The sequence below is a fragment of the Lolium rigidum genome, chromosome 4 (assembly GCF_022539505.1).
Source record: "Lolium rigidum isolate FL_2022 chromosome 4, APGP_CSIRO_Lrig_0.1, whole genome shotgun sequence".
Classification (NCBI taxonomy): Eukaryota; Viridiplantae; Streptophyta; class Magnoliopsida; order Poales; family Poaceae; genus Lolium; species Lolium rigidum.
This window is the reverse complement of record NC_061511.1, coordinates 99571993-99598405: the sequence shown is the minus strand read 5'-3', so window position 1 is coordinate 99598405 and position 26413 is coordinate 99571993. Positions and strand designations below refer to the sequence as shown.

General features: G+C 41.2%; 1 protein-coding gene across 2 annotated transcripts; it reads left to right on the top strand.

Moving 5' to 3' along the window:
• The first annotated feature begins 487 nt into the window (after positions 1–487).
• On the top strand, positions 488–8847 carry LOC124649963 (transcription initiation factor IIF subunit alpha-like). 2 transcript variants are annotated; one of them, XM_047189530.1, is made up of 9 exons: positions 488–730; positions 2452–2610; positions 2839–2990; positions 4629–4996; positions 5762–5877; positions 6932–7057; positions 7177–7386; positions 7493–7693; positions 8443–8847. In XM_047189530.1, exons 1-9 carry the CDS (start codon positions 557–559, stop codon positions 8536–8538), a joined length of 1602 nt encoding a protein of 533 aa, XP_047045486.1. In that variant the 5' UTR covers positions 488–556; the 3' UTR covers positions 8539–8847. The 2 variants fall into 2 exon arrangements, with proteins under 2 accessions (XP_047045486.1, XP_047045485.1); XM_047189529.1 differs by having other exon boundaries at positions 502–730; positions 7174–7386.
• The last annotated feature ends 17566 nt before the right edge of the window (positions 8848–26413 follow it).

Sequence of the window (26413 nt, the reverse complement as noted above, 5' to 3'; positions counted from 1 at the left end):
TTCGGCCGATTTTCAGTCCGATGACCGATATTTTGGCCGATTTTCAGTGAAATTTCGCTGAAATTTGGGTTCTATCTTGTCGTGAATCGGGTGGCAGTCGATATTTTCGTTCTGTAGTCTTGTAAAACTATGCATTAGCTCAAAATTTCCATTTTTATTGATTCAAATGCAAGGAATCAAGGTAATACTTCTGTTCAATGCTTCAATATTATCTATACATAGCATATTATAGAGAATTTAGTGCCGAAAATTAGAATTTACAAAAAATTAAGCCGATAAATGGCCGACCGATAAAATCGATTAATCGTCCGATTAGCGATTAATCTCTATTTTGAGGCTGACCGATAAGTTAGCGATTCACGATTTCTTGAACATTGTTATTTACGGAGTACTAGTTCGTCGATAAAGCTTGAAAAAAAAAAAACAAGAGCGAACCCCTCTCCATTTACATTTCCAAATCACGCGACCCGGACCGGACATCACTGATCCCCACCATTCCGTCCGTCGCCGGGACCTTACCTCACCGCCGCGCCGCCTACTGCTCCTCCCCGCCGCGATGGGGAGCGTAGACCTGGTGCTGAAGCCGGCGTGCGAGGGCTGCGGCTCCCCATCGGACCTCTACGGCACCGGGTGCAAGCACACCACGCTCTGCAGCTCATGCGGCAAGAAAATGGCGCTCTCCCGCGCTCGATGCCTCGTCTGCTCCGCTCCCATCACCAACCTAATCCGGGTATGGATCCGTCCGTTCCCGCGTGCCCGCGATCACCGTTTATGCCAACGCTCTCGATCTAGGGTTTCGACGGTCGTTTGCTCCAGTAGCCGGATGTGGTTCGTGTCCGTGGACTTCTGTGGTGGGGAATTGAGATGTTGGATTGTGAGATTCAGGGTTACTAGTTGAACTCTGCTGCTCAGTATATATGTCACGGAATGGAATTTACTTCTTCTCGCTGCAGTATAGGAACCGAGCGCCTGCTATTTCTCGGACCTTCATGGGATAAGGAATGACATAACCACGATAATTTTGTTAATTTGCGTTGCTTGCCAATTCAATTTACTTTCTGGCTTGTATCATGGCACAAAATTGTTGCAATCACAATAAAATATTAAGTAGGCAACAAGAATTAAGAAGGGGAAATTTGTCTTGATCTTGTTGCAGGTCATGTTACCTGGACCGCTGGAACATGTTGTTGACAAGGAAGAACCAAAATATATGCAATTGCCTTTTTTTAAAGTTTTAGTTTTACTAGATGTTAGGGCTGCTTTTGTTATCGAATAGATTTGGGACTTGACCAATAGAACTTGACCCGTCGTGACAATTAGGTTACATCATTTATTAATAGGACTTTGAATACCTGTAGTGACCGACTCTGATCTTAAACTTTAGTATTGTACAAGCTACATGATGCATCTGTTTATGCTAAAGCTTTGGATGGTAAATTGCACTGAAAACTAAAAAAAGGACGTACCCAGTGCTGAGAGCTCCCGCACTGTGCGGGGTCTGGGGAAGGTGTTAGTGGCAAGCCTTACCCTCACGAAGTGCAATGTGAGGAGACCGCGATCGAACCTGGGACCTCTCGGTCACAGGCGGTGAGGCTCTACCGCTGCAGCAGGCCCGCCCTTCAAATTGCACTGAAAACTAACTAGAAATATTTGGTTTAGCGTGTCAATCAAAAGGTGCATCAGGGAATTGTGGGAAATTGGGAATGTTGGAGTTTGAACATGAGAGTGATTGCTTATGTTTCTTGAAGTGTGTTATAACGAGTTAGTTTTTTTTTTTTTACTTTTACCGGAATTGTTACTTATACCTTGCTGTTGAATTTGCATATGTAAATTTCAGTACTGAGAATTTACTCAATATTAATGTAGATTAAACCAGGCTTTTGTATTGAACATATCAAAGTTAAAAGATTGTTATCTTAAAAAAACATTTTAATTGTCAGCCGTGTTTTGGTGAAAATAAAAAAACCTTTACAAGTAACTGATGAAACTGATGTGGACTAACTGATGAAACTACATGTTTTCTTTCTCGTCAGAAATTCAGCATCTGTTATATATTGTATGCAGACATACCGCATGTTCATAGTCATCTTGACCAAAGTTGTAGAGAGGGCCAGTCTACCACATTGTGTTTCAGTTTCTGTTAAACATTTGGCAACTCACTTTTGATTGGTGCATAGCAACCACCTAATAGTTAATAGTCATTTTTAAATTTGTGAGGGGCTAGGACAGGTCCTGGCCCTCACTAAGCTCCACTGCTGCTCACTGTGTGCTTAGTTCCATAACTTGATGCAGGCTCTTCATTTGTACTATACAGTTGCTTCCGTGGAAATTGTTTAGATTATTATGTGATGTTTACAGCGCACAGATCATGTGCTCTGTTAACCAGGCAGATCAGCTGCTGGTTCATATATTTATACTATGATTTCCTCAGTGTGAATCTTTCACTTTCAGGAATACAATGTACGGGCAAATGCTACCACAGATAAGTCATTCTCTATTGGAAGATTTGTCACTGGTTTACCACCTTTCTCAAAGAAAAAGAATGCTGAGAACAAATGGTCTCTCCATAAAGAAGGGCTACAAGGGCGACAGCTTACTGATAAAATGCTGGTACTCACTTTTGGATCATCATTCATCACTATTTAGTTCAGCATTTTTTTCCTGTACAAAATAGGTACTGATAGTTGTTGTTCTTTGCTAGAACCAAACGTTACCAATTTTTGTGCCATGTCCTGGATTTTTTTTCAGAAGTATTTGTTTTGAGCCAATCCTGAAAGTTGTATAAAGTTTATGCAGTCTGCCCTTTTAACTGTATGAATTTACATTTGGAAACCCCAGGAGAAATACAACAGGAAGCCATGGATTTTGGAAGATGAAACTGGTCAGTATCAGTTTCAAGGTCATATGGAGGGATCACAGTCAGCAACAGCTACATACTATTTATTGATGTTGCATGGCAAGGAATTCCATGCATTTCCTGCTGGCAACTGGTAATACACCTGTTCCACATTTTTCTATGCTTGTCATTGTGTTAGCCTGAAACAGGAATTCAGGATTCTAGTAATACTGGTTTAAAAAAAAAAGGAAAAAACGAGAGGCAAGTCTGACCATGGTTTTTAAGGCGTCACTTAGGCGGTAAGGCAGTGCCTTGGAAATTTTACCTGCCTTAGGTGCTTAGGCGTCAGAGCGGTGGTAGAATGCCTAATGATGTAAAAACCTTGAGTGTCTGAATTTCAGTGTCCATTGTTGCAACTTTGACCATTAGTTTTTGTTGTCATATAAATTGACAACATCTACAAAAAGAATTAATATTGTGAATATTTCTGCAACAAACTTACTCAAGTCATTTTCACGCGCCTTAGCAAGACAAAGATTAAACGATATGGGAACTGCTAGTGGTCACTATGCCGTTAGAGCTGCTCCCAAGTCCCAATGGTACATCATCTTATGACTGAACGCACTGCAGGGGTGAGATCGCATGCATGTGTTATTTTCTCTGCCTCTCATGTCCCTGTATACACACTTGTTCGAGCTTTACAGACTTTAAAAACCTATCTATCTCACCTGCATACCAATGCTATTTCAGACAAGTCTTGTTCAATTTTCAGTCAAGATTCAAACAGTTCCACGTGAGTTCTTTGGATTAATGAGCTTTAGGATAAGTTTCACATAACCTCCAAAGATTTGTGTAGATGTTTGCAGCCAAATTACATGATTCTCTTACATAAATTGTAATGGGTTTCAGTGATGCTTCACAGAGTTTTATTTGTGTTCTGTCAAATTAAAACAGGATTTTCAGCAAGTTTTGTAAAGTTCCTTGTTATCTCACGAAGTATTTGCACAAGCTCTAAAGTGTTTTGCGTAGGTTTAGCGGAGTTTCATGGTGTTCCACTCATGATTTATAAAACATATTCCATAGAAATCTTGAATAATCTGCCCACATTTCTTAAGGAATCCCCCCAGAGGTTTTGGGCATGTTTTATCAGTTCTTCATGTGTGCAAAAATTTAACCGTAGTTTCCTTACAAACAAACAAAAGTAAGGTGATTTTGATGTCAGAACACACACAATCCTGGTGCTTTCTCATTTCTTTGCCATTGCATTCTGCCTCGGACACGCTCGAGAATGGACTTGTGGTGTACGCAAAGCATAGCGGCCGCTCTTTGTTGCCTCTGCCGCATCTGACAAGAGAGAGAGAGAGAGGGCAATGGTGGTGGTTGTGCAATCTGTGCTCGTTCCATGGCCATTTTATACACTCGCCGGTGCTTTGTGGAATTGAACATGTGCTTGCAGATAGAAGCATCTGTGCAGATGGCTGATGTGTGTGCACGTACCAGATGTTTCAGAGGGAGGGTCAAAAGCAGGATTTAGCGATCGGGGCAGGGGCAGTCGGGTGGTGCCAATCTATCCACGATCTTGGCAAATGATTAGATTATTATTATTCTTTTTTTCCTTTAAGCCATTAATTTCTTGAATGATATTTTATGTCAAGCATTTTAGGATGTAGCAGCAGTTTTTTTATCAATGATTGACGAAATTATAATTGTTTTTGCTTGACAGCTGAATCTTGATAAAATGTTTCCTTAGTGAATTAATGTGTGCTCGTTGCTTCATTGGTTCTTATATCAGGTATAACTTCAGTAAAGTTGCACAGTACAAACAACTGACTCTGGAAGAGGCTGAGGAGAAGATGAATAAGAGAAAGACTAGTGCAACTGGTTATGAACGTTGGATGATGAAGGCAGCTACGAATGGCCCAGCTGCCTTTGGTTCTGATATGAAAAAACTTGAGCCTACTAATGATGGAGAAAAAGAAGGTGCTCGTCCTAAGAAGGGAAAAGACAATGAGGACGGTAATAATTCTGATAAAGGTGAGGAGAATGAAGAAGAGGAAGCTGCTCGCAAAGATAGGCTTGGGCTCTCTAAGAGGGGCATGGATGACGACGAGGAAGGTGGAAAAGATTTAGATTTTGATTTGGATGATGACATTGAGAAAGGTCTGTTCTCAATTTTGATTGTATCAGAATTCTACTGTAGTTGGCAGACAACTCTATTCGCATTCCACAGTCTAGCACTGCATAACTTGAAGTTTGTTCATAGTTTGCTCACATTGCATTTTTTATTTTTTATTGGAGCTTTAACTTGTTAGTGCTTATTGGATGATCCCTTGTCTCTAATTTAATGCATAATATGATCACATTAGAATTACATTTGGTAATGTGAATAAGATTACTTGCCAAACACTTACGTATGAGATTTTAGTATTCTAAAATAGTTTATTTTAACATTTTTACGACAAGGTTCATTCTATATTATGAAGCATATGCTTTTGTTAGTTCCCATGTCTGTTGATTTTCTTTACATGATACATGTCATTTGCACTATATTAGATAGATGGCCTCGAAAAATAATGCTTCAATTGGCTTTTATTCATATTTTCAAATTAAGTTAAGATGTAGTGTTATTATCTCTTCCAATAACTGCAATGTTGAATTCAACCCTTGGATTGTAAGCAAGTAATGTTAGTAGCGCATTTACTTGTGGCTAAGGGTTGAATTAGTTATTGCATGACCATCTAGTGTGAATGCCACATTCTCCTGCTGATTTATCTTATGTGGCTAATACCTTACATGGCCAAACCGTTACATTGAGATTCAGTTTGCTCTGTTGCAGACATCTATTCCAAAATGTTTACACTGCTAAGAAAATATCAACACTGCCTATATGTCATGATCATTATAGTGGGGGAATTGCCTTTTCAGGGGATGACTGGGAGCATGAAGAAACATTCACTGATGATGATGAGGCTGTGGATATCGACCCAGAGGAGCGGGCAGATTTAGCTCCTGAAATTCCTGCTCCACCTGAAATTAAGCAGGTTGTGCAAATATACACTATTTGTTGAAATATAGATGAATTTAGATTTGTACCTTTTAGCATTGTTTCTTATACTTCTATAAAACATGTTCAATAAATACTGAAAATTGATATCAGGATTTTCTAAGTTTGGGAATATATAGACTATTTTTGGAAATATGTACGAATTAAAAACATGTACAAATCTAAGTTGGGAATAAGATCTTTCTTATTTTCTTATAAAAATTGTTCAATCGGTAGTGAAAATTGATGTCAGGAATTTCTTAGTTGGGAATGCTTGAAATGGTTCATAAAGGTTAAACATGTAACCAGCAAGTATGCTTTTATAATATTTGCTAGATTCACACATGTCACTTTCGTGTGCCTTAGTTATCCACTTAGGGGATACGATCTGAGCAGTTGGAATGCTTAGCATTATTTCCTTAGAAGCCAAGTTATTCATCCCTCTTACAAGAGAGGACATGTATCCTATCAATCAAGCAATAAATCGAGTTCATTTAGTATTTCGTTTTCGTAGCATACTCTTCTAGTTATCCCCAGTTCTGTTCTCTTCTCTAGTTCTGTGTGAACATATCTATAACAAGTGAGAACATTTGTAAATAAATTTTCCCGTACTTGTTATACTAGCTGCCAATGCCTGTTAGCATGCATAATGATAATGCTTGTCTGGTGCAAGTGCAATGATAGGAATCCACGTGAATAGGACAAACTAATGAAAATATGAATGAAGTGATAAATGGGATGCTCATTATCAGGACCTTAGATTGTAGGAACTAATAGTGGTAAGATTCTTTGCTTTTTGATAAGATTCCTATTCTGGGATCTTCACTAAGAGAATCTGAGCATATGTGCTAGCAAGAATTATGGGAATCCACCTCTAACAAATATGTTCAAGATCTGCAAGTGCATTCGTCTATGAACGCTATTGTGTAAAAGCTACAAGTTATTACCTGCCTATGGATGCTGGTTTGTTAATTTAATCGAAGCAGATACGCCGTTAACGATTATCATTGTTCAAGAGCAAACTGCTGATATTCCGATTGTGCTACATCCAGGATGATGATGACAATGAAGAAGAAGAAGGTGGTTTGAGCAAGTCAGGAAAGGAATTAAAGAAGTTGCTTGGGCGTGCTTCTGGACAAAATGAGTCAGACGCCGATGAGGATGATGAAGACGATGATGTAACAGTTTTTTGTTGTGGAGATTGATTATTTGTTTCCATTACAAGGGCATTGTTCGCAGGAAAGCATGCTTCTTTTTATGACAAGGTTTTTTTTTTTTAATTCCCTTCTATCAGCAGGACGATGAGTCATCCCCAGTGCTTGCTCCTAAGCAGAAGGATCAACCGAAAGATGAACCTGTTGACAACAGCCCAGCTAAACCCACACCTTCATCAGGACATGCCCGTAGCACGCCTCCTGCATCAAAATCCAAACAAAAGAGGAAATCGGGTGGTGATGATGCAAAAACATCTGGCGGTACAGCTTCAAAGAAAGTAAAGGTGGAATCTGTAAGTAAACTCGGTTCAATTAACATTAAAAAAAGGCCAAACCTTAATTGCCATGGACATGTATGCTCCTTTTAGATTAGTATTAAAGTGATTGTTCTTTGCGTAGGACACCAAACCATCAGGCATCAAGGAGGAGGCACCATCTTCCTCGAAACCTACATCAAAGGCCACGGCTTCCTCAAAAACTGCCAGTGCCAATGTATCTCCTGTGACAGAGGATGAGATCAGGACTGTTCTTCTTGCAGTGGCTCCAGTCACTACACAAGATTTAGTATCCAGATTTAAGTCTAGACTACGAGGTCCAGAGGTAGGCTTCTGCAGCTTTACTGATTTACAACAAACTAAAGCTGTGACATTGTATTGTACTACTGATAATGCATCACTGTTCTAACCACTGAAATTAAGAATTTTAGCCACTCCTACTCTGCATGAACTCGTAAGAATTGTTGAGGGATTTTATTATTGTTTGTTAATTGTCATGCATGAAGCTACCTCCAATTCTTGAATGTTGGCGGTTGGATGGGACTCAAGGGATAGTCCAAATTCTTATTATCGACTGTTAATATTAATTTTAATTAGGGAAGTGGGAACTGTTGGTTGGAAATTTGAAAAATAGGAACAAAGCTATTGTGGTTGGCGTTCAGACTTGGACAGTCTGCAACATGTCACTAGCATCTAGCGTTACTGCTGCATGCTTTGGCTTGCTATTTTCTGGGGCTGGCTGGCACATGGGTGGAGAAGTGTGCCCACGGTCTGCAACATCATTCTTCATATTGCGCTAATTTCTGTCCCACCTTTATCACTTTTCTAATTTTGGCAGTACTAATTATGAAAATAATGGGAGTAGTACCAGAAAGGGAAGATGTTGCTTTGATGTAATTTGCTAGGCGGAGCTTTAAGTTCCATAAAAAAATCTTATGGATGGCATAATTGGGTTGCATTTTGTAATCATTAGCTGTTAGTCCTTTTTTATGATCGGAAGTGTCAGACATGCTCTTTCCAATGTTGATTTGTCAGCTCGATGCCTTTCTTTGATGTCAGTGTGTTCCATTGCAGGACAAGAATGCATTTGCTGAAATTCTGAAGAAAATTTCGAAGATACAGAAAACGAATGGCCACAACTATGTCGTCCTTAGAGAGGATAAGAAATGAAGAGCTCAACAAACTCAAGTTGAATTCCTTCATTAAGAACCTCCCTCGGTTCTGTATGAACATAATATCTTTGTACTGCATTGAATGAATCTGGTCTTCTGACTTGAGTATGCTGAACTTTTTATTGTAGCTTGCTTATAGAAATCAAATAATGATACAGTAGTTAGTATGTTGTGATCTTCTGGTAGAGTTCTTTTGTATTTGGTCCGTGGCTGTAATCATCTGACTGTGGCCTGATGATCCCTATGCGAGCACGCTCAAATGATTGGTTAGAAATAACATTATACTGCCTGATCGCAGCTGCACACATGATGATTATGCACTTCTGGCCTCGTTTGTTGTTGCAAACAGCCAAACACCCAAAGAAAGGTAGCGGAAGTTTGTGCTCTTTGAGTAAAGCAGGTTCATTTTTGTGACAGAAACGCCCCTCCTGCTGACTTGTCTACCGAGGTAGGGTTGGTTAAGTTGTCTTGGTGTTATGATTAAGTCATCAGCACTTCGCCTGTCTATGTGGTAGGCATTGATCGGAAGGACATGGAGGGTTTATTTACTCGTTCCTTCATGGGTTGTAGTCAGTTATCTTAAAGTCGATGACTGAAGCTTTGGCCCAATGCATTGGTGCTAGTGCTTCAATAACTTCAGGGGTGTAGACGTGGATGTCTACAGTTGCATGACATACAAAGTTGGTTATCTTCCGTGGTGACATCCAGCAATAGTCTCCGCCCTAGGGCTAGAGAAGTATTGTGTTTGTCTTGGATTGTGTTCTTTCAGCAACAGCTTTGCTTTGATCCCATCACTGAAGACCGGTAGCTCGTAAAACCAATGGGTGGCGGTGTTCTCTTATTTTTAGGAAGATGGTCGTGTACGTAGTTGTTATCTAGTGAAAAAATTCAGCTATGGCAGAGCATGGCAGCTTGTGGGCAAGCACAAAGGCCACAGACTGCGTGCGACGACATTGTGATGTTGTTTCCACTTAGGATTAAAGGCTCTTTTTTTTGGTGGGAAGCTCTAGATTCAGACAATCATATTTATATGGTTTGGTTATGTTGCGCACTCCGAACCTTGGCCCTTCAACGAGACAATGCAACACTCAACTTATTGTTTTTTTAGCAATCGCCAATTTCTCCTTAGAAGAATAGAAGAAGCAAAAATGACTCATTTACATATCATATGAAATCAAATCATGCTGCATAATGATCCTACTCTCCCGAGCATATGACGCCATGCTCGTGTTGCCACGTTTTACTTTCCCTACACGACTCTTATTTGTATGTATTCCCCGCAGGGCATGTACAATGAAAGGATCTTCGAGACACATTTAAAAAACAAATCTTTTTTATCATCATGCTTATTTATACAAGTATATTGTTAACTAGACAAATCTTCTATAGAAACAATCATTAACTGATTTAATGTATTCTGATCTTTACCGCAAATAGCAGCAAGATAACAAGGGGAATCTGATCTGGTCAAGATCAAACTGTAAAACCTAGAAAAACCAGCTTTGTATAGATGTAGATCTACACCACGCAACGCAAAACATGACCCTCTCGGATCAAGTAATCAAACTCATGATATTGGTAGTCAAAAAAATTATGATATTGGTGTGCTGATATGTACGGGATCTTTTCTCGATATTCTCAAACTTATAAAATTCAACTCCACCTACAACGGCCAACGACTTCCTATTATTTGATGTAGATACCCTACCTTCTAGCAAATATTGCCACATAGTACAGATGGAGTTACCTAGGTGTCAACGTACAATTACCAACCTATTACTTATAGAGTTACCCAAGTGTTTAAGGTATAGTTACCAACTAGTTACATATGGATTTATTCGGATGTTCATAGTAGAGTTACCCTTGTGTTTAGGGTATAGTTATCACCATAATATCGATGTACCCTACCCTCTTGCAAATAGTTAGTCACACATTACTTACGTAGTTACCATGTGTTCAAAGTATAGCGCCACTAAGTTAATGTAGTTACCCTGCCCTCTAGCTAATAGTTACGAACAATACTAATGGAGTTACACATGTGTCTAATATATAGTTACCAATCTAGTACTTATAGAGTTATCCGATGTTCAGGGTATAGTTACCAACTGGTTACATAAGGAATTATCCAGGTGTTTATGGTAGCATTACATAGATGTTTAGGGTATATCTATCACCACATTATCGATTTAGTTACTCTTCCCTTTAGCTAGTAGTTATTCACTCATTACTTATGGAGATACCTTGTTGTTCACCATAGTTACTATGTAGTCATCATTCCGTATTAGCGTGTAGTTATCACTACAATATCGATGTATTAATAGTTACATATTATCTATGGAGTTATCCAGCTATACATGATAGAGTTACTTAGATGTTTAGGATATAGTTACTAGTCCATACGCATGGGTTTATTCAGGTGTGTAGGATAGAGTTGCACATTTGTTAAATATGTAGTTACCATCCCATTACATATGAAGTTGTTCATATGTTTAGTGTAGAGTTACCCAGGTGCTCATGGTATATTTATCACCATGCATGGAATCATTATAGTTACCTACTCTTTAGGTAATAGTTGCCCGTGCATTACTTGTGGAGTTACCCAATAGATCATGGTATAAGTACCAACCCATACATATAGTTATCCAGGTGTTCAAGGCAGAGTTACCGTGGTGTTTATGGTATAGTTATCCAGATGGTTTCCCTGAAGAGCTTCATCTCGGGGGGTTCAGAAGCTCTTCCCGGCACTCTGCCGGAGAGGGAAATCATCGCCGGAGGCATCTACATCGCCATGCCCGTCTCCGAAGTGATGCGTGAATAGTTCATCCCTGGACTATGGGTCCATAGCAGTAGCTAGATGGTTGTCTTCTCCAATTTGTGCTTCATGTATAGATCTTGTGAGCTGCCCTACATGATCAAGATCATCCTTATGTAATCCTACATGTTGCGTTTGCTGGGATCCGATGAATATTGTATACTATGTGGAGGTCGATTATATATTCATGTCATATGTTATTTGTGATCCTGCATGCTCTCCGTTGCTAGTGGATACCCTGGCCAAGTAGATATTTGTGACGCCAAGTAGGGGTATTTATGCTCAATAGTAGGTTCGTGCCTCTAGTTTTCGCGGAGAGTGACAATAACTTCTAAGATTGTAGATGTGCTGTTGCTACTAGGAAGAAACAACAATGTTTTATCCGAGGGTAATTCTATTGTTTACTTTACACACATTTCTTAATGCGATAATCTGTTGCTTGCAACTTAATACTGAAAGGGGTTCGGTCGATAACCGGAAGGTGGATTATTAGTCATAGACGCAGTTGGATTACGGTCTATGTATTATGTTGTAATGCCCAATCAAATCTCTCATGTATGGTCGATATTCTGTCAATTGCCCAGCTGTAATTTGTTCACCCAGCATGCTATTTATCTTTATGGAGAGACACCTCTAATGAACTGTGGACCCCGATCCATTTCCTTTACACTGATAAATTCATCTACTGCAATCCTGTTCTGTTTACTTTCCGCAAACATCTCTTTCCACTCGATACGTCTAATCCTTTGTGTTTAGCAAACCAGTGAGATTGACATCCTCACCGCAAGTTGGGGTAAAGTACTTTGGTTGTGTTGTGTGCAGGTTCCACGTTGTTGCTGACGCTGGTAGTTGAAAGGACACGGATGTCGCCTAGAGGGGGGGGTGAATAGACGATTTAAAACTTTTACGAGATGAGCTTAACAAATGCGGAATAAAACTAGCGTTTACTTTGTCAAGCCCAAAGCCTAGATACAATGGTTCACCTATGTGCACCAACAACTTATTCTAAGCAATGGTTCATCTATGTGCACCAACAACTTATGCTAAGCAATACAAGCAAGTATGTGATAGCAAGATATATATAACTTCAAGCACGATGGCTATCACAAGGTAAAGTGCATAAGTAAAGAGCTCGGGTATAGAGATAACCGAGGCACGCGGGAGACGATGATTTATCCCGGAGTTCACACTCTTGCGAGTGCTAATCTCCGGTGGAGAGGTGCGGTGGCTTAGTGCTCCCGAACGCCACAAGAGGCTCACCTTGAGGTGTGGTTGCTCGATGCACACCAACACCACAAAGGGCTCACCCCAAGATGCGGTACTCACACCACACACCGAACGCCACGAAGGCGCCTCACCTAAATCTCCGATGACCCTCGCCACAAAGGCCTAGGTCACGGTTCCACTAAGGGATTTCCCTTCGAGGCGGAAACCGGGCCTTACACAAAGGTTGGGGCACACTTCCACAACTTAATTGGAGGCTCCCAACAAATCTCCACAAAGGCCTAGAATCCGTCTAGGGTTCCAAGAACCCAAGAGTAACAACCTTCTTGCTTTCACCACCACGAATCACCGTGGAGAACTCAAACCGATGCACCAAATGCAATGGCAAGAACACCACAAAGATGCTCAAGTCCTTCTCTCTCAAATTCCAACAAAGCTACAAAAGCTATTGGGGGAATAAGAGAGGAAGAACAAAGAGGAGAACACAAAATTCTCCAAGATCTAGATCCCAAAGATTCACTCACAAAGAGATGATTTGGTTTGGTCAAAGTGTGGATCTAGATCCCCTCAATCTTTCTCTCAAAAAGATGCAAGAATCATTGGTTGGGGAAGGAGAGATGAAGCTCACAAAAAGTCAACAACAATGGTGGTGAGCTTAAGAGAGAGGAGGAAGAAGGAGCTTAGATGGAAAAACCAAGAGAGAGAGGGGGCATAAAAGGAGGCCCCAAAATCTGCCCGTTGGAGGCTGCTGCGCGCGCGGGAGAAGGGACCGGTAGTACCGACCAGGTTGGGCCGGTACTACCGGCCATGGTCGATCTGGCGCGGCGAGTAGGAGCGGGCCACGTGGCCAAGGCGAGAGAGGAGGCGCGGGCCGGGAGGGGGAGGCCGGAGCCTCCGGCCATGGTACCGGCCGGGGTACCGCCGAACCTCCCCACAGCCCTGGAACATCTCTGCGAGGCTTGGCGCCTAAGTGGTATCGCGGGCGGTACCGAGCCCGGAGGCTCCGGCCATGGTGAGGCCGGTGGTACCACCCGTGCCTCCGGCGGCTGCCCCTCCTCCACTTTTTTCCTTTCTTTTACTTTTCTTTCTTTTAAACCCAAATATGAAATGCAAATATCTTGAGATTGGAGAATCCAAACGAGATGAAACTAATTTTGTTGGAAAGAGGTCGACAAAATATGGAAACTAGTGGGGGGTGATTTTATATTATGTTTAGAGGTGCAACACCTCAACATGAGAAACCGAGAAAATCGCCAAACTCGAAAACGCAACAAGTGATCTATGCGAAATCCGTTTTCGAAGAACTAGAGCTTGTCATGAGAATAAGCACAAGCTCTAAAACATCACATGGATAATACCCAAATAACAACCAAGAAAGGTGATGCAAGGATGCAAAGGTTTGAGCTCTCTCCGAACGATACGATCGAGTTACTCACTCGAGAGCCCTCTTGATAGTACGGCAACTAAACTATAAACCGGTCTCCAACTACACTATGAGACCGGTGAGAAAGAAACCCTATCAAGAGCAAACCTTATACTTGCGCATTCCACTTGAGCTCGATGATGACGATCTTGACCTCAACAAGATGGAACGCCTTTCTTGATTGTGCTTGCTTGATGAAGTCTTGTGGATTGCTCCCCCATAATCCACCATGGGAGAGCTTCTTCTTCGACACATCTTCACAAATCCATGAACACCATATGGATGGCAAGCTTCAAGCATATGATCTCTTCGGGTTGGCTCATCTTGAACTTGCACTTAATTTCTTTATTCTTCATCATGTTGATGTCTTGAGATAACTTGAGGGCTCACTTCATCTTCAATACATACTTGACACTTGATATCCTTCATCAATTTCTTCTTATTGCAACCTTGAAGCCAACATATGGTTCAAGCATTGCCTATGGACAACTCCTACAAATATAACTCAATGCAAACATTAGTCCATAGGGATTGTCATTAATTACCAAAACCACACATGCATGGGGGCTCCATGCACTTTCAGTAGTGCGCCCTGCCACTAGTCAGCTAGCAACACCTTCAGAAGTCACGCCTTTCTCCTACTGATCGATTAAACCTTGGTTTCGTACTGAGGGAAAACTTGTTGCTGTGCTCATCACACCTTCCTCTTGGGGTTTCCCAACCGCTTCCACAACAACGCTCAGCAAGATTGTCTGGCGCCATCACCGGAGCACCATCAAGATTTTCTGGCGCCGTTGCCGGGGACTGATGACCCACAAGTATAGGGGGTGTATCGTAGTATCTTCGATAAGTAAGAATGTCGATCCCAACGAGGAGCAGAAGGTGTTGACAAGCAGGTTTCGATGAAGGTTTCACTGTAAATGCTCACAGACAAGTATTCGGGGGGTTTTGATGTAACGAGATGAAATAAATACGAGTAAGTAAAATGCGAGAGAAATAATTGCAGCGAGTGGCCCAATCCTTTTTAGCACAAAGGACAAGCCGGTTTGTTTACTTATAATGACCAAACGTTCTCGAGGACACACGGGATTTTAGTCTAATGCTTTCACTACATACGGCTAAATAATCTTCATTGTTATGATAAGTGTTGTGTGGGTGAACCTATGCTAATGTACTGCCCTTCCTAGGACTAAATACATACTTGTGATTATACCCCTTGCAAGCATCCGCAACTACAAGAAAGTAATTAAGAATAAATCTAACCACAGCCTTAAACTCTGAGATCCTGCGATCCCTCCCGCATCGATATACCAACGGGGGTTCAGGTTTCGTCACTCCGGCAACCCCGCAATTAGCAAACGAATACAAGATGCATTCCCCTAGGCCCATAAATGGTGAAGTGTCATGTAGTCGACGTTCACATGACACCACTAGAAGAATAACACCACAACTTAAATATCACACCATTGAATATTACTCAACCATAGTTCACTACTAACATTTAGACTTCACCCATGTCCTCAAGAACTAAACGAACTACTCACGAGACATCATACGGAACATGATCGGAGGTGATATGATGATGAATAACAATCTGAACATGAACTTGGTTCAATGGTTTCACTCAATAGCATCAACAACAAGTATGAATAGATACCGGGAGAGTTTCCCCTATCAAACAATCAAGATCAAACCCAAATTGCTACGACGGTGACGAGGTGCTGCGGAGGAGATGGCGGTGATGACGGTGGAGATGATGATGATGGTGATGGAGATGATGTCCAGCTCGATGACGGTGACGATGGCGTCGATTTCCCCTCCCGGAGGGAATTTCCCGGCGGATTCCTGCCCGCCGGAGAGCTCTTTTCTCTCTGGTGTTCTCCGCCCGCGCAGGCGGCTGTAACTCTTTGCGAGGTACCCCTTCCGGCTTAGGTTTTCGGGACGAAGGTTTTCGCGAAGAAAAGGAGGCGAAAGGGGTTGTGGGCCCCCGGACCATAGGCCGGCGCGGCCGGGGCATGGGCCGCGCCGCCCTAGGGTGTGGGCCCACCCCGGCTCCTCCTCGGCCCCTCCTTCCGGCTTCCTTCGTCATCTTGAAAAATAGGATTTTTGGTATAATTTCCTTCCGGAGTTGATCTTCCGAAATATTGCGTTCGACGGTGCTTTTTCCAGCAGAATCCTGGCTCCGGTGTTCAATCCTCCAATAATGATGAAACATGCAAAATAGATGAAATAACATAAGTATTGTGCCCCAATATGAAATATATCAATGAATAACAGCAAATTATGATATAAAATAGTGATGCAAATTGGACGTATCAACTCCCCCCAAGCTTAGACTTCGCTTGTCCCCAAGCGAAACTGAACTCGATAGACATGACCACATGTTTATGGAGTGAAGAGTCGATAAACAAAATACGGACAAGAAGCATCATATTCATTCTCACAAGACATTATAGTAAACAACTTCTTCATATAACTCAATCTTGAAACAAGTATAAGGTAGTCACAAGTAAAGGTGCATAAGGAATCATAATTGGTGATGGCAAACTTTGTTCTTGGTCAAAGAACATTTAACAAATTATATTCATCTATTGAGCAGTGCTCTCATATTAACAGCTGATGGTAATCTTGCATACTCAATCATAATGGTCTCTTCATAATCATTGATAACTTGCAAAGCTATATTCATTCAGATAAAACTTGTACTAAACAAGGAAGAATAAAAGACATGATGTAGCAAATCACAATATAATGGTTTGATCACAACTACTCAAATGCTTGCTTGAGATGGAGAGAAATAGGTTTACTGACTCAACATAAAGTAAAAGACAGGCCCTTCGCAGAGGGAAGCAGTGATTAAATGTGCTAGAGCTTTTTCAGTTTTGAAATCATATAAAGATAATAAAAGTAACATTTTGAGAAGTGTTTGTTGTTGTCAACGACTGGTAGCGGGTACTCTAACCCCCTTGCCAGACAAACCTTCAAAGAGCGGCTCCCATGAAGGACGTTATCTCTACCGAGCAAGGTAGATCATCCCTCTTCTCTTTTGTTTACACATGTATTTTAGTTTATTTAAGGGTTGACACTCCTCCCAACCTTTGCTTACACAAGCCATGGCTAACCGAATCCTCGGGTGCCTTCCAACAATCTCATACCATGGAGGAGTGTCTATTGCAAAATTAAGTTGCTTACTCGATGAATCAGGGCAAAATATGTGAAGAGAATTATTAATGAAAGTTAATTAATTGGGGCTGGGAACCCCGTTGCCGGCTCTTATTGCAAAATTATAGGATAAGTGGATGAAGCCACTAGTCCATTAGTGGAGGCTGCCTAACAAGACTGAAAGATAAAACACCACATACTTCCTCATGAGCTATAAAACATTGACACAAATAAGAAGTAATAAGTTTTGAATTGTTCAAAGGTAGCACATGAAGTATTTACTTGGAATGGCAGAAAATACCATGCAGTAGGTAGGTATGGTGGACACAAATGACATGGGTTTGGGTTAAGGTTTGGATGCACGAGAAGTATTCCCTCTCAGTGCAGGTCTTTGGCTAGCAAGGTTAATTAGCAAGCATAAGAGTCGAGGGAAACAAACAAATATACATATGATAGAAACAATCATGCATCTTCCTTGTAAGCACAAACAATTTTAACTTCGAATAATGAGCTATGAGCTAACAAGAAAGACAATGAAACATCTACATGTATTTCTCTTTTCTATTTAAACCTCAAAGCGTTGTTGCTATTGACCAATGCTAAGTTTGCCAAAACCAAATAGATTTATTCAATGCTCCCAAAGTGATACCTATACTAACAACAAGACGAATCATATGGCGAGAAAATGCAAACTAAAATAAGATGTGCAATATGTAAATGATAAGACTTCTCATTAATATTCCATATCGATAACTCGCACCAAGGGATACATAGACAACTAAAGGAGAGATACTTCCAAACGCAACCCATCTCATATGATAACTTCCCTATTCATGATATGACACTACTTGACAATAAAAGTAAAAGATAGTGATAATGTGATACCGCGGCACTCCCCAAGCTTGGAACAAACCAAGGGGATGCCAATACCGATGATGGATTACTCCTTTGGTGATGGTGGTGATGAATCCCTCATGCGCTTCTTACGGATCTCCTTCAGCCTTCGACCTTCTCAGCTTGGCAAATCCGCACTAAGTCTCGAAGAGATTCATTGTTATCCGAAGTCGGCGATGGCGAACCTGTGACGGGCATCAAGTAGTATCCCAACATTCTACGGAGTCGGTGATTCTCCTCCCTGAGTATCTCCACTTCTCTTCTTAGAGTCCGGTATTGACCACAAAACTCATCGGTAGTCCGTAGAACTTCTTCCATCTTGGGGAAGGAGTCGAGGCTAAGAGCTGGTGGTAAAGGTCCCCGCAGGTTATGAGAGAAAGAACGTCGAGTGTCAATAGATCCCACCAAGATTTGCTTGCTCCCTCCAACTTGCTGCTCTTGTCTTGATGGCACCTCCTTCACTTCTTCCTCCGAAAGCCCCTTGCCCTTGTTGTTGGGGGCCATGGTGCTTCTAGACTAAAAACAGATCCCGGCGAACAGCTCGAAACAAAACACGTCGAAAACACGATATACGGACCTCCGGGGGTCCGGGGGATTATATAGCAAAAATTTTCTCGACAAAAGGAAAGTACCGAGATCGAACCGGAGTCGGAAAGGGGCGACGGGGCGGCCGGACCATAGGTCGGCGCGGGCCCGGGTCAGGCCGCGCCGGCCTATGGTGCCACGCCCTCGTGCGTCCTTTCCACTCCGTTTCGAACTCGTAATTTCTCATATTTTCCAAAAACAGCAAAAATATAGTTCGGAAAATAAATTGCGTACTTTTCATTACCAGTACTGTTACCTATTCAAAGTCGAGTTCTGGCGGACCGTCAGTTTGTCCTTTGATGAAAGCTTCCGGTGTTTCCACTTGAATGATATCAACATCAACATTATAAGAATCACCCGAGATATAATGCTTGAGTCTTTGTCCATTCACCACTTGCGTAGCATTGCCTTGGAGAGAGCTAATCTTGATTGCTCCCGAGCGATACACCTCCTCGACAACATATGGTCCTTCCCATTTCGAGAGTAATTTCCCGCAAAGAATCCGAGACGAGACCGATACAATAGGACTTTATCCCCAATATTAAACTCTCTTTTGATGATCCTCCTATCATGCCATTTTTTAACTTTTTCTTTAAAGAGTTTAGCATTTTCATAAGCTTCACTTCTCCATTCATCTAGAGAACTTAATTGTAACAACCTCTTATCACCAGGCAAGTTTAGGATCTTTATTTAATTCTCTAACAGCCCTATAAGCTTTGTGTTCTAACTCTAAAGGTAAATGACAAGCTTTTCCGTAAACCATTTTATAAGGTGACATTCCCATGGGGTTTTTATAAGCAGTTCTATAAGCCCATAGTGCATCCTTCAATTTACTAGCCCAATTCTTTCTAGATTTATTAACGGTTTTCTGCAAGATAGATTTAATCTCTCTATTTGATAACTCTACTTGACCACTAGTTTGAGGATGATAAGCGGAAGCAATTCTATGATTAATACCATACTTAGCAAGAGTTTTTCTAAAACCTCCATGAATAAAATGAGAACCTCCATCAGTCATAATATATCTAGGTACTCCAAATCTAGGAAAAATAATATCTAAAAGCATTTTTAAAGAGGTCTCACCATCAGCACTTTTTGTAGGTATGGCTTCCACCCATTTAGTAACATAATCAACAAGCAACAAGTATATGAGTGTTACCTTTTGAAGAGGGAAAAGGTCCCATGAAGTCAAATCCCCAACAATCAAATGGTTCAATAACAAGGGTATAATTCATAGGCATTTCATTGCGTCTCGGAGATATTACCAACCCTTTGGCATTCATCACAAGATAAAATAAACTTTCTCGCATCCTTGAAGAGAGTTGGCCAATAAAAACCTGATTGCAAAACCTTTTGCGCGGTTCTTTCTCCAGCGTGATGTCCTCCATAAGCACTACCATGACATTTACTCAATATCTCTTGTTGTTCATATTCGGGGACACATCTTCGCATAATACCATCCACTCCTTCTTTATATAAGTGTGGGTCATCCCGTAAATAATGCCTCAAATCATAAAAGAATTTCCTCCTTTGCCTGAGACTGAAAAGGTTGGAGGCAAGTACTTGGAAACAATAAAGTTAGCATAATCGAGCATACCATGGATCTGTCTCGCGAGCTCACCTTTATTACAGCCAATTGTTCATTTGGAAAACTATCATTAACAGGAACAGGATCATAAGCAATATTTTCCAATCTAGACAAATTATCGACAACAGGATTATCAGCACCTTTCCTATCTACAATATGTAAATCAAATTCTTGCAACGAAGTACCCATCTAATAAGCCTTGGCTTAGCATCTTTCTTTGTCATAAGGTATCTAATTGCAGCATGATCGAGTATGAATAGTAACTTTTGAATCAACAATATAAGATCTGAATTTATCACAAGCAAAGACTACAGCTAATAATTCTTTTTCAGTTGTAGCATAATTTCTTTGAGCAGACATCAAGGGTTTTACTAGCATAATGAATAACATTCAATTTTTTATCTACTCGCTGTCCAAGAACAGCGCCTACAAGCAAAATCACTAGCATCACACATAATTTCAAATGGTAAATTCCAGTCGGGGGTTCAACTATAGGAGCAGATTGTTAAGGCTTTCTTAAGAGTTTCAAAAGCTTCCTTACAATCATCATCAAAAACAAATGGTACATCTTTTTGAAGAAGATTAGTAAGAGGCTTTGAAATCTTGGAGAAATCTTTAATAAATCTCCTATAAAACCCAGCATGACCAAGAACACTACGAATACCTTTAACATCCCTCGGATAGGGCATCTTCTCAATTGCTTCAACTTTAGCTCTATCAACTTCAATACCTCTTTCAGAAATTTTATGTCCCAATACAATTCCTTCATTAACCATAAAGTGGCATTTCTCCCAATTAAGAACAAGGTTAGTTTCTTCACATCTCTGCAAAACTTTATCAAGATTTCGCAAACAACTATCAAATGAATTCCCATAGACAGAAAAATCATCCATGAATACTTCCACAATACTCTCACAAAAACCATGAAAAATAGCAGACATGCATCTTTGAAAAGTAGCAGGAGCATTACATAAACCAAAAGGCATACGCCTATAAGCATAAGTTCCATAGGGACAAGTAAAAGTGGTTTTCTCTTGATCTTTAGCTTTAACGACAATTTGTGAAAACCCGGAATAACCATCAAGAAAACAAAAATGAGTATTTTTAGATAACCTTTCTAGCATTTGATCAATAAATGGTAAAGGGTAATGATCTTTCTTAGTAACTTTATTAACTTTTCGAAAATCAATGCACATTCTATACCCTACAACTACTCTTTGAGGAATGAGCTCATCATTATCATTAGGCACAACGATCATACCTCCTTTCTTGGGAACGCAATGCACAGGACTAACCCATCTACTATCAGCAATAGGATATATAATACCAGCTTCAAGAAGTCGTAATACCTCATTCCTTACCACTTCCTTCATCTTCGGAATTAGACGACGCTGAGGTTCAACAACAGGTTTTGCATCGTCTTCCATATTAATAGCATGTTGGCAAATAGATGGAGAAATCCCCTTTAAATCATCAAGAGTGTAGCCAATAGCTCCTCGGTGTTTCTTCAATATTCCCAATAACCTTTCTTCTTCAAACTCTGAAAGCTTAGAACTAATAATAACAGGATATATTTTCTTATCATCAATATGAGCATATTTAAGATTATCGGGTAAAGGCTTTAAATCAAAAACAGGATCTTCCTTTGGTGGCGGTGTTGTACCCAAATCTTCCACCGGTAAATCATGCTTGAGAATAGGTTGGCGAAGAAAAATTTCCTCAAGTTCATCTCTTTCTTTCCTAAAAATTTCACTCTCGCTATCCTCCAAATGTTGCTGCAAAGGATTGTTAGGAACAAGAACAATAGATGCACATTGCTCCATTTTAAAATCATTACTAGGCAAATCAGATTTATAAGGAGTTTTAGTAAATTTAGAGAAGTTAAACTCATAAGATTCACCAGCAAATTTAGTCAAAATTTTCTCTTTCTTGCAATCTATAATAGCTCCACAAGTATTTAGAAAAGGTCTACCAAAAATAATAGGACAATAATCACTAGCAATGAGAACCAAGTACCAAAAAGTCAGCGAGGATATTTAATCTTACCGCATAAGACTTCCACATCTCGAACAATACCAATTGGTGAAATAGTTTCTCTATTAGCCAGCTGAATAACCACATCAATATCTTCAAGTTCACAAGAATCAATTTCGTGCATAATCTCCGTGTAAAGCTCATACGGAATAGCACTAACACTTGCACCAATATCACATAATCCATAATAGCAATGATCACCAATTTTAACGAGACATCATAGGAACACTAGCTTGTTTGGGTTTATTAGGATGTGAAACAATATTAGAAGCATCTTCACAGAAAATAATATGACCATCCTCCACATTTTCGAGTCACAAGATCTTTAACTATTGCAACAAGACGGAGTTCAACTTTTATTTGTTCTTCAGGTTCTATAGGTTTCTTTTCACTTTTATGAACTGCACTATTTATAACAGAGTACTCTTTCATTTTAGCAGAAAAGGAGTTTTTTCAATATAAGCTTCAGGAATAACGCGATCAGCAGTTTCAATTACGACACACTTATTAATAGATGAATCAATTTTATCTTTATACGGTTCATGATACTTATCAAAATTCTTCTTTGGCAATTCATAATGAGAGGCAAAAGCTTTATAAAGATTTACAGCGACTTGAGAATCAAGACCATATGTAGCACTCATATTACGAAATTTATCGAGTATCCATAAAAGCTTCAATGCATTTATAATCATAAATTATACCTGATTCTCTATCTTTGTCGTTCTCCCAACCTTCAGTATTTTCTTGGATCCGATCAAGAAGGTCCCTTTTAAACTCTTCTTTGTTGCGTGTAAATGATCCATAACAAGAAGTATCCAGCAAGGTCTTGTCTTGAAAAGAAAGTCTTGCATAGAAATTATCAATAATAATATTACCAGGAAGCTCATGAATGGGGCATTTGAGCATTAAAGACTTCAATCTCCCCAAGCTTGGGCAATACTCTCTCCATCATGAGGCCAAAAATTATATATGCGATTCCGATCTTTGTGAATTTCACTTGGAGGATAGAACTTAGAATAAAACCGGGGCACAATATCATTCCATTCAAGAGAATCCCCATTATCCAGTAATTTATACCAATGCGCCGCCTTACCGGACAGCGATAAGGAGAATAATTTCTTCCTCACTTCATCCATAGCAATACCTGCACATTTGAATAACCCGCATAATTCATGCAAAAACAGTAAATGATCACCGGGATGGACAGTTCCATCCCCTTCATAGCGGTTATCCATAACATGTTCAATAATTTTCGTAGGTATTTTATATGGTATTACTTCCTCACTGGCGCCTCATCCACTACCGTTGCAGTAGTAGTAGATTTCCCAAATAGAAAATGAAGAGAAGATCTCTCCATAATGACTTATAGCGAGCAGGCAGAAATAAAATCAGCACAACGAGTAAAGGTTTTCCTTACCAATCCCACTTACCAATAGCGCTTCACTCCCCGGCAACGGCGCCAGAAAATAGTCTTGATGACCCACAAGTATAGGGGGTGTATCGTAGTATCTTCGATAAGTAAGAATGTCGATCCCAACGAGGAGCAGAAGGTGTTGACAAGCAGGTTTCGATGAAGGTTTCACTGTAAATGCTCACAGACAAGTATTCAGGGGGTTTTGATGTAACAGATGAAATAAATACGAGTAAGTAAAATGCGAGAGAAATAATTGCAGCGAGTGGCCCAATCCTTTTTAGCACAAAGGACAAGCCGGTTTGTTTACTTATAATGACCAAACGTTCTCGAGGACACACGGGATTTTAGTCTAATGCTTTCACTACATACGGCTAAATAATCTTCATTGTTATGATAAGTGTTGTGTGGGTGAACCTATGCTAATGTACTGCCCTTCCTAGGACTAAATACATACTTGTGATTATACCCCTTGCAAGCATCCGCAACTACAAGAAAGTAATTAAGAATAAATCTAACCACAGCCTTAAACTCTGAGATCCTGCGATCCCTCCTGCATCGATATACCAACGGGGGTTAAGGTTTCAGTCACTCCGGCAACCCCGCAATTAGCAAACGAATACAAGATGCATTCCCCTAGGCCCATAAATGGTGAAGTGTCATGTAGTCGACGTTCACATGACACCACTAGAAGAATAACACCACAACTTAAATATCACACCATTGAATATTACTCAACCATAGTTCACTACTAACATTTAGACTTCACCCATGTCCTCAAGAACTAAACGAACTACTCACGAGACATCATACGGAACATGATCAGAGGTGATATGATGATGAATAACAATCTGAACATGAACTTGGTTCAATGGTTTCACTCAATAGCATCAACAACAAGTATGAATAGATACCGGGAGAGTTTCCCTATCAAACAATCAAGATCAAACCCAAATTGCTACGACGGTGACGAGGTGCTGCGGAGGAGATGGCGGTGATGACGGTGGAGATGATGATGATGGTGATGGAGATGATGTCCAGCTCGATGACGGTGACGATGGCGTCGATTTCCCCCTCCCGGAGGGAATTTCCCCGGCGGATTCCTGCCCGCCGGAGAGCTCTTTTCTCTCTGGTGTTCTCCGCCCCGCAGAGGCGGCTGTAACTCTTTGCGAGGTACCCCTTCTGGCTTAGGTTTTCGGGACGAAGGTTTTCGCGAAGAAAAGGAGGCGAAAGGGGTCGTGGGCCCCCCAGACCATAGGCCGGCGCGGCCAGGGCATGGGCCGCGCCGCCCTAGGGTGTGGGCCCACCCTGGCTCCTCCTGGCCCCTCCTTCTGGCTTCCTTCGTCATCTTGAAAAATAGGATTTTTGGTATAATTTCCTTCCGGAGTTGATCTTCCGAAATATTGCGTTCGACGGTGCTTTTTCCAGCAGAATCCCGGCTCCGGTGTTCAATCCTCCAATAATGATGAAACATGCAAAATAGATGAAATAACATAAGTATTGTGCCCCAATATGAAATATATCAATGAATAACAGCAAATTATGATATAAAATAGTGATGCAAATTGGACGTATCAGGGACCTGGAGAAAAGCTACACCATAGAGATTGCCAACTCCCACGGCAACTGCAGTGCCATCAATGATTTTCTGGCGTCGTTGCCGGGGAGAAAGAGGATTTCTGCAAGGGGAGTCTCGCATCTCCAATCTCTTATTTTGTTATTGTTTGCTTAGTTTACTTTACTTTGTTTTGTTTGCTTTATTATATCAAAAACCCAAAAATAGTTTCTTTTATAGTTATCTTTATATCAAAAATACAAAAATTTAGTTTCTTACATAATTGTTATTTTGTTTCTAGTTCATTATGTTAATTCCTAAGAGCATCTCTAATAGAGCCCCTATTTCTCGGAACCAAAAAAAGCGAGTTCAGTCTCCCGAAAAACCATTTGGTTGCGGATTTAGCGACGGAGCAGAACAGAAACCGAAAATTTGAACCGAACTCGGTGAAATCAAACGTCGAGGGAAATCGAAATTTGCGACCGCACTCGAGTTCATCGAATCAAGCTGAATTCGTTCATAATATTTACAATACTAGGGAAAAATACATGCATATTTCACCTACATTACGAACTAGGGACCTAATTAAACTAGATTTAGTCCCCTGAGTGACTAAACTGTCACCGGGGCGCTAATGTCGCCGGCGGAGGGTTTTTGCTCGCCGGGTCTACCTATGCGACGACGACCGCCGCCACCTCGACGACCGCCGCCTCGGAGGTGCTCCCGCATGCTAGAAGCGGCCCGGTGGCGTCGTCGCCGTGCGGTGGCAGCGCCGGCAGAGGAGGGCTGCACGCGCCGGCGGGGGGTGGGGGGGCTCCGCTTCTCCTTCCGACGCCTCCTCCGCGCACTCTTGCAGGTACGCCATCATCTCCGGCCCGCTTCCACGCGCTGTTGGAGCGCCTACGCCTGACGAGCTCCGGTGACGCCCGTGCACCCGGCGGACACCGAGTTGACCTACCGGCGCCGGATCGGCCACCTCCCCTAACCACGCGTCTTGCGCGCGCCATTCCGGACGGAGGGGAGCTGGCCAAAGTGGCAGAGCGGCGTCGGCGCGTCCGGAATCGCTCGTCGAAGCGGGGGACTGGCGGCGGCGGAGGGAAAGGAGCGATGGAGGGGAGTAGGGTTTACGAACCGAACTCCCCTCCGTGAACCCTTTTAATAGGGGTCGTGCGGGGAGTTTCT

Excerpts from the sequence above, each read along its gene's own strand:
- LOC124649963 (XM_047189529.1), top strand. The coding sequence starts at position 557 with ATGGGGAGCGTAGACCTGGTGCTGAAGCCGGCGTGCGAGGGCTGCGGC. Across the intron at positions 7,058-7,173 it reads AGGATGATGAAGACGATGAT|CAGGACGATGAGTCATCCCC; the intron begins GTAACAGTTTTT and ends CCCTTCTATCAG. Across the intron at positions 7,387-7,492 it reads AGAAAGTAAAGGTGGAATCT|GACACCAAACCATCAGGCAT; the intron begins GTAAGTAAACTC and ends TTCTTTGCGTAG.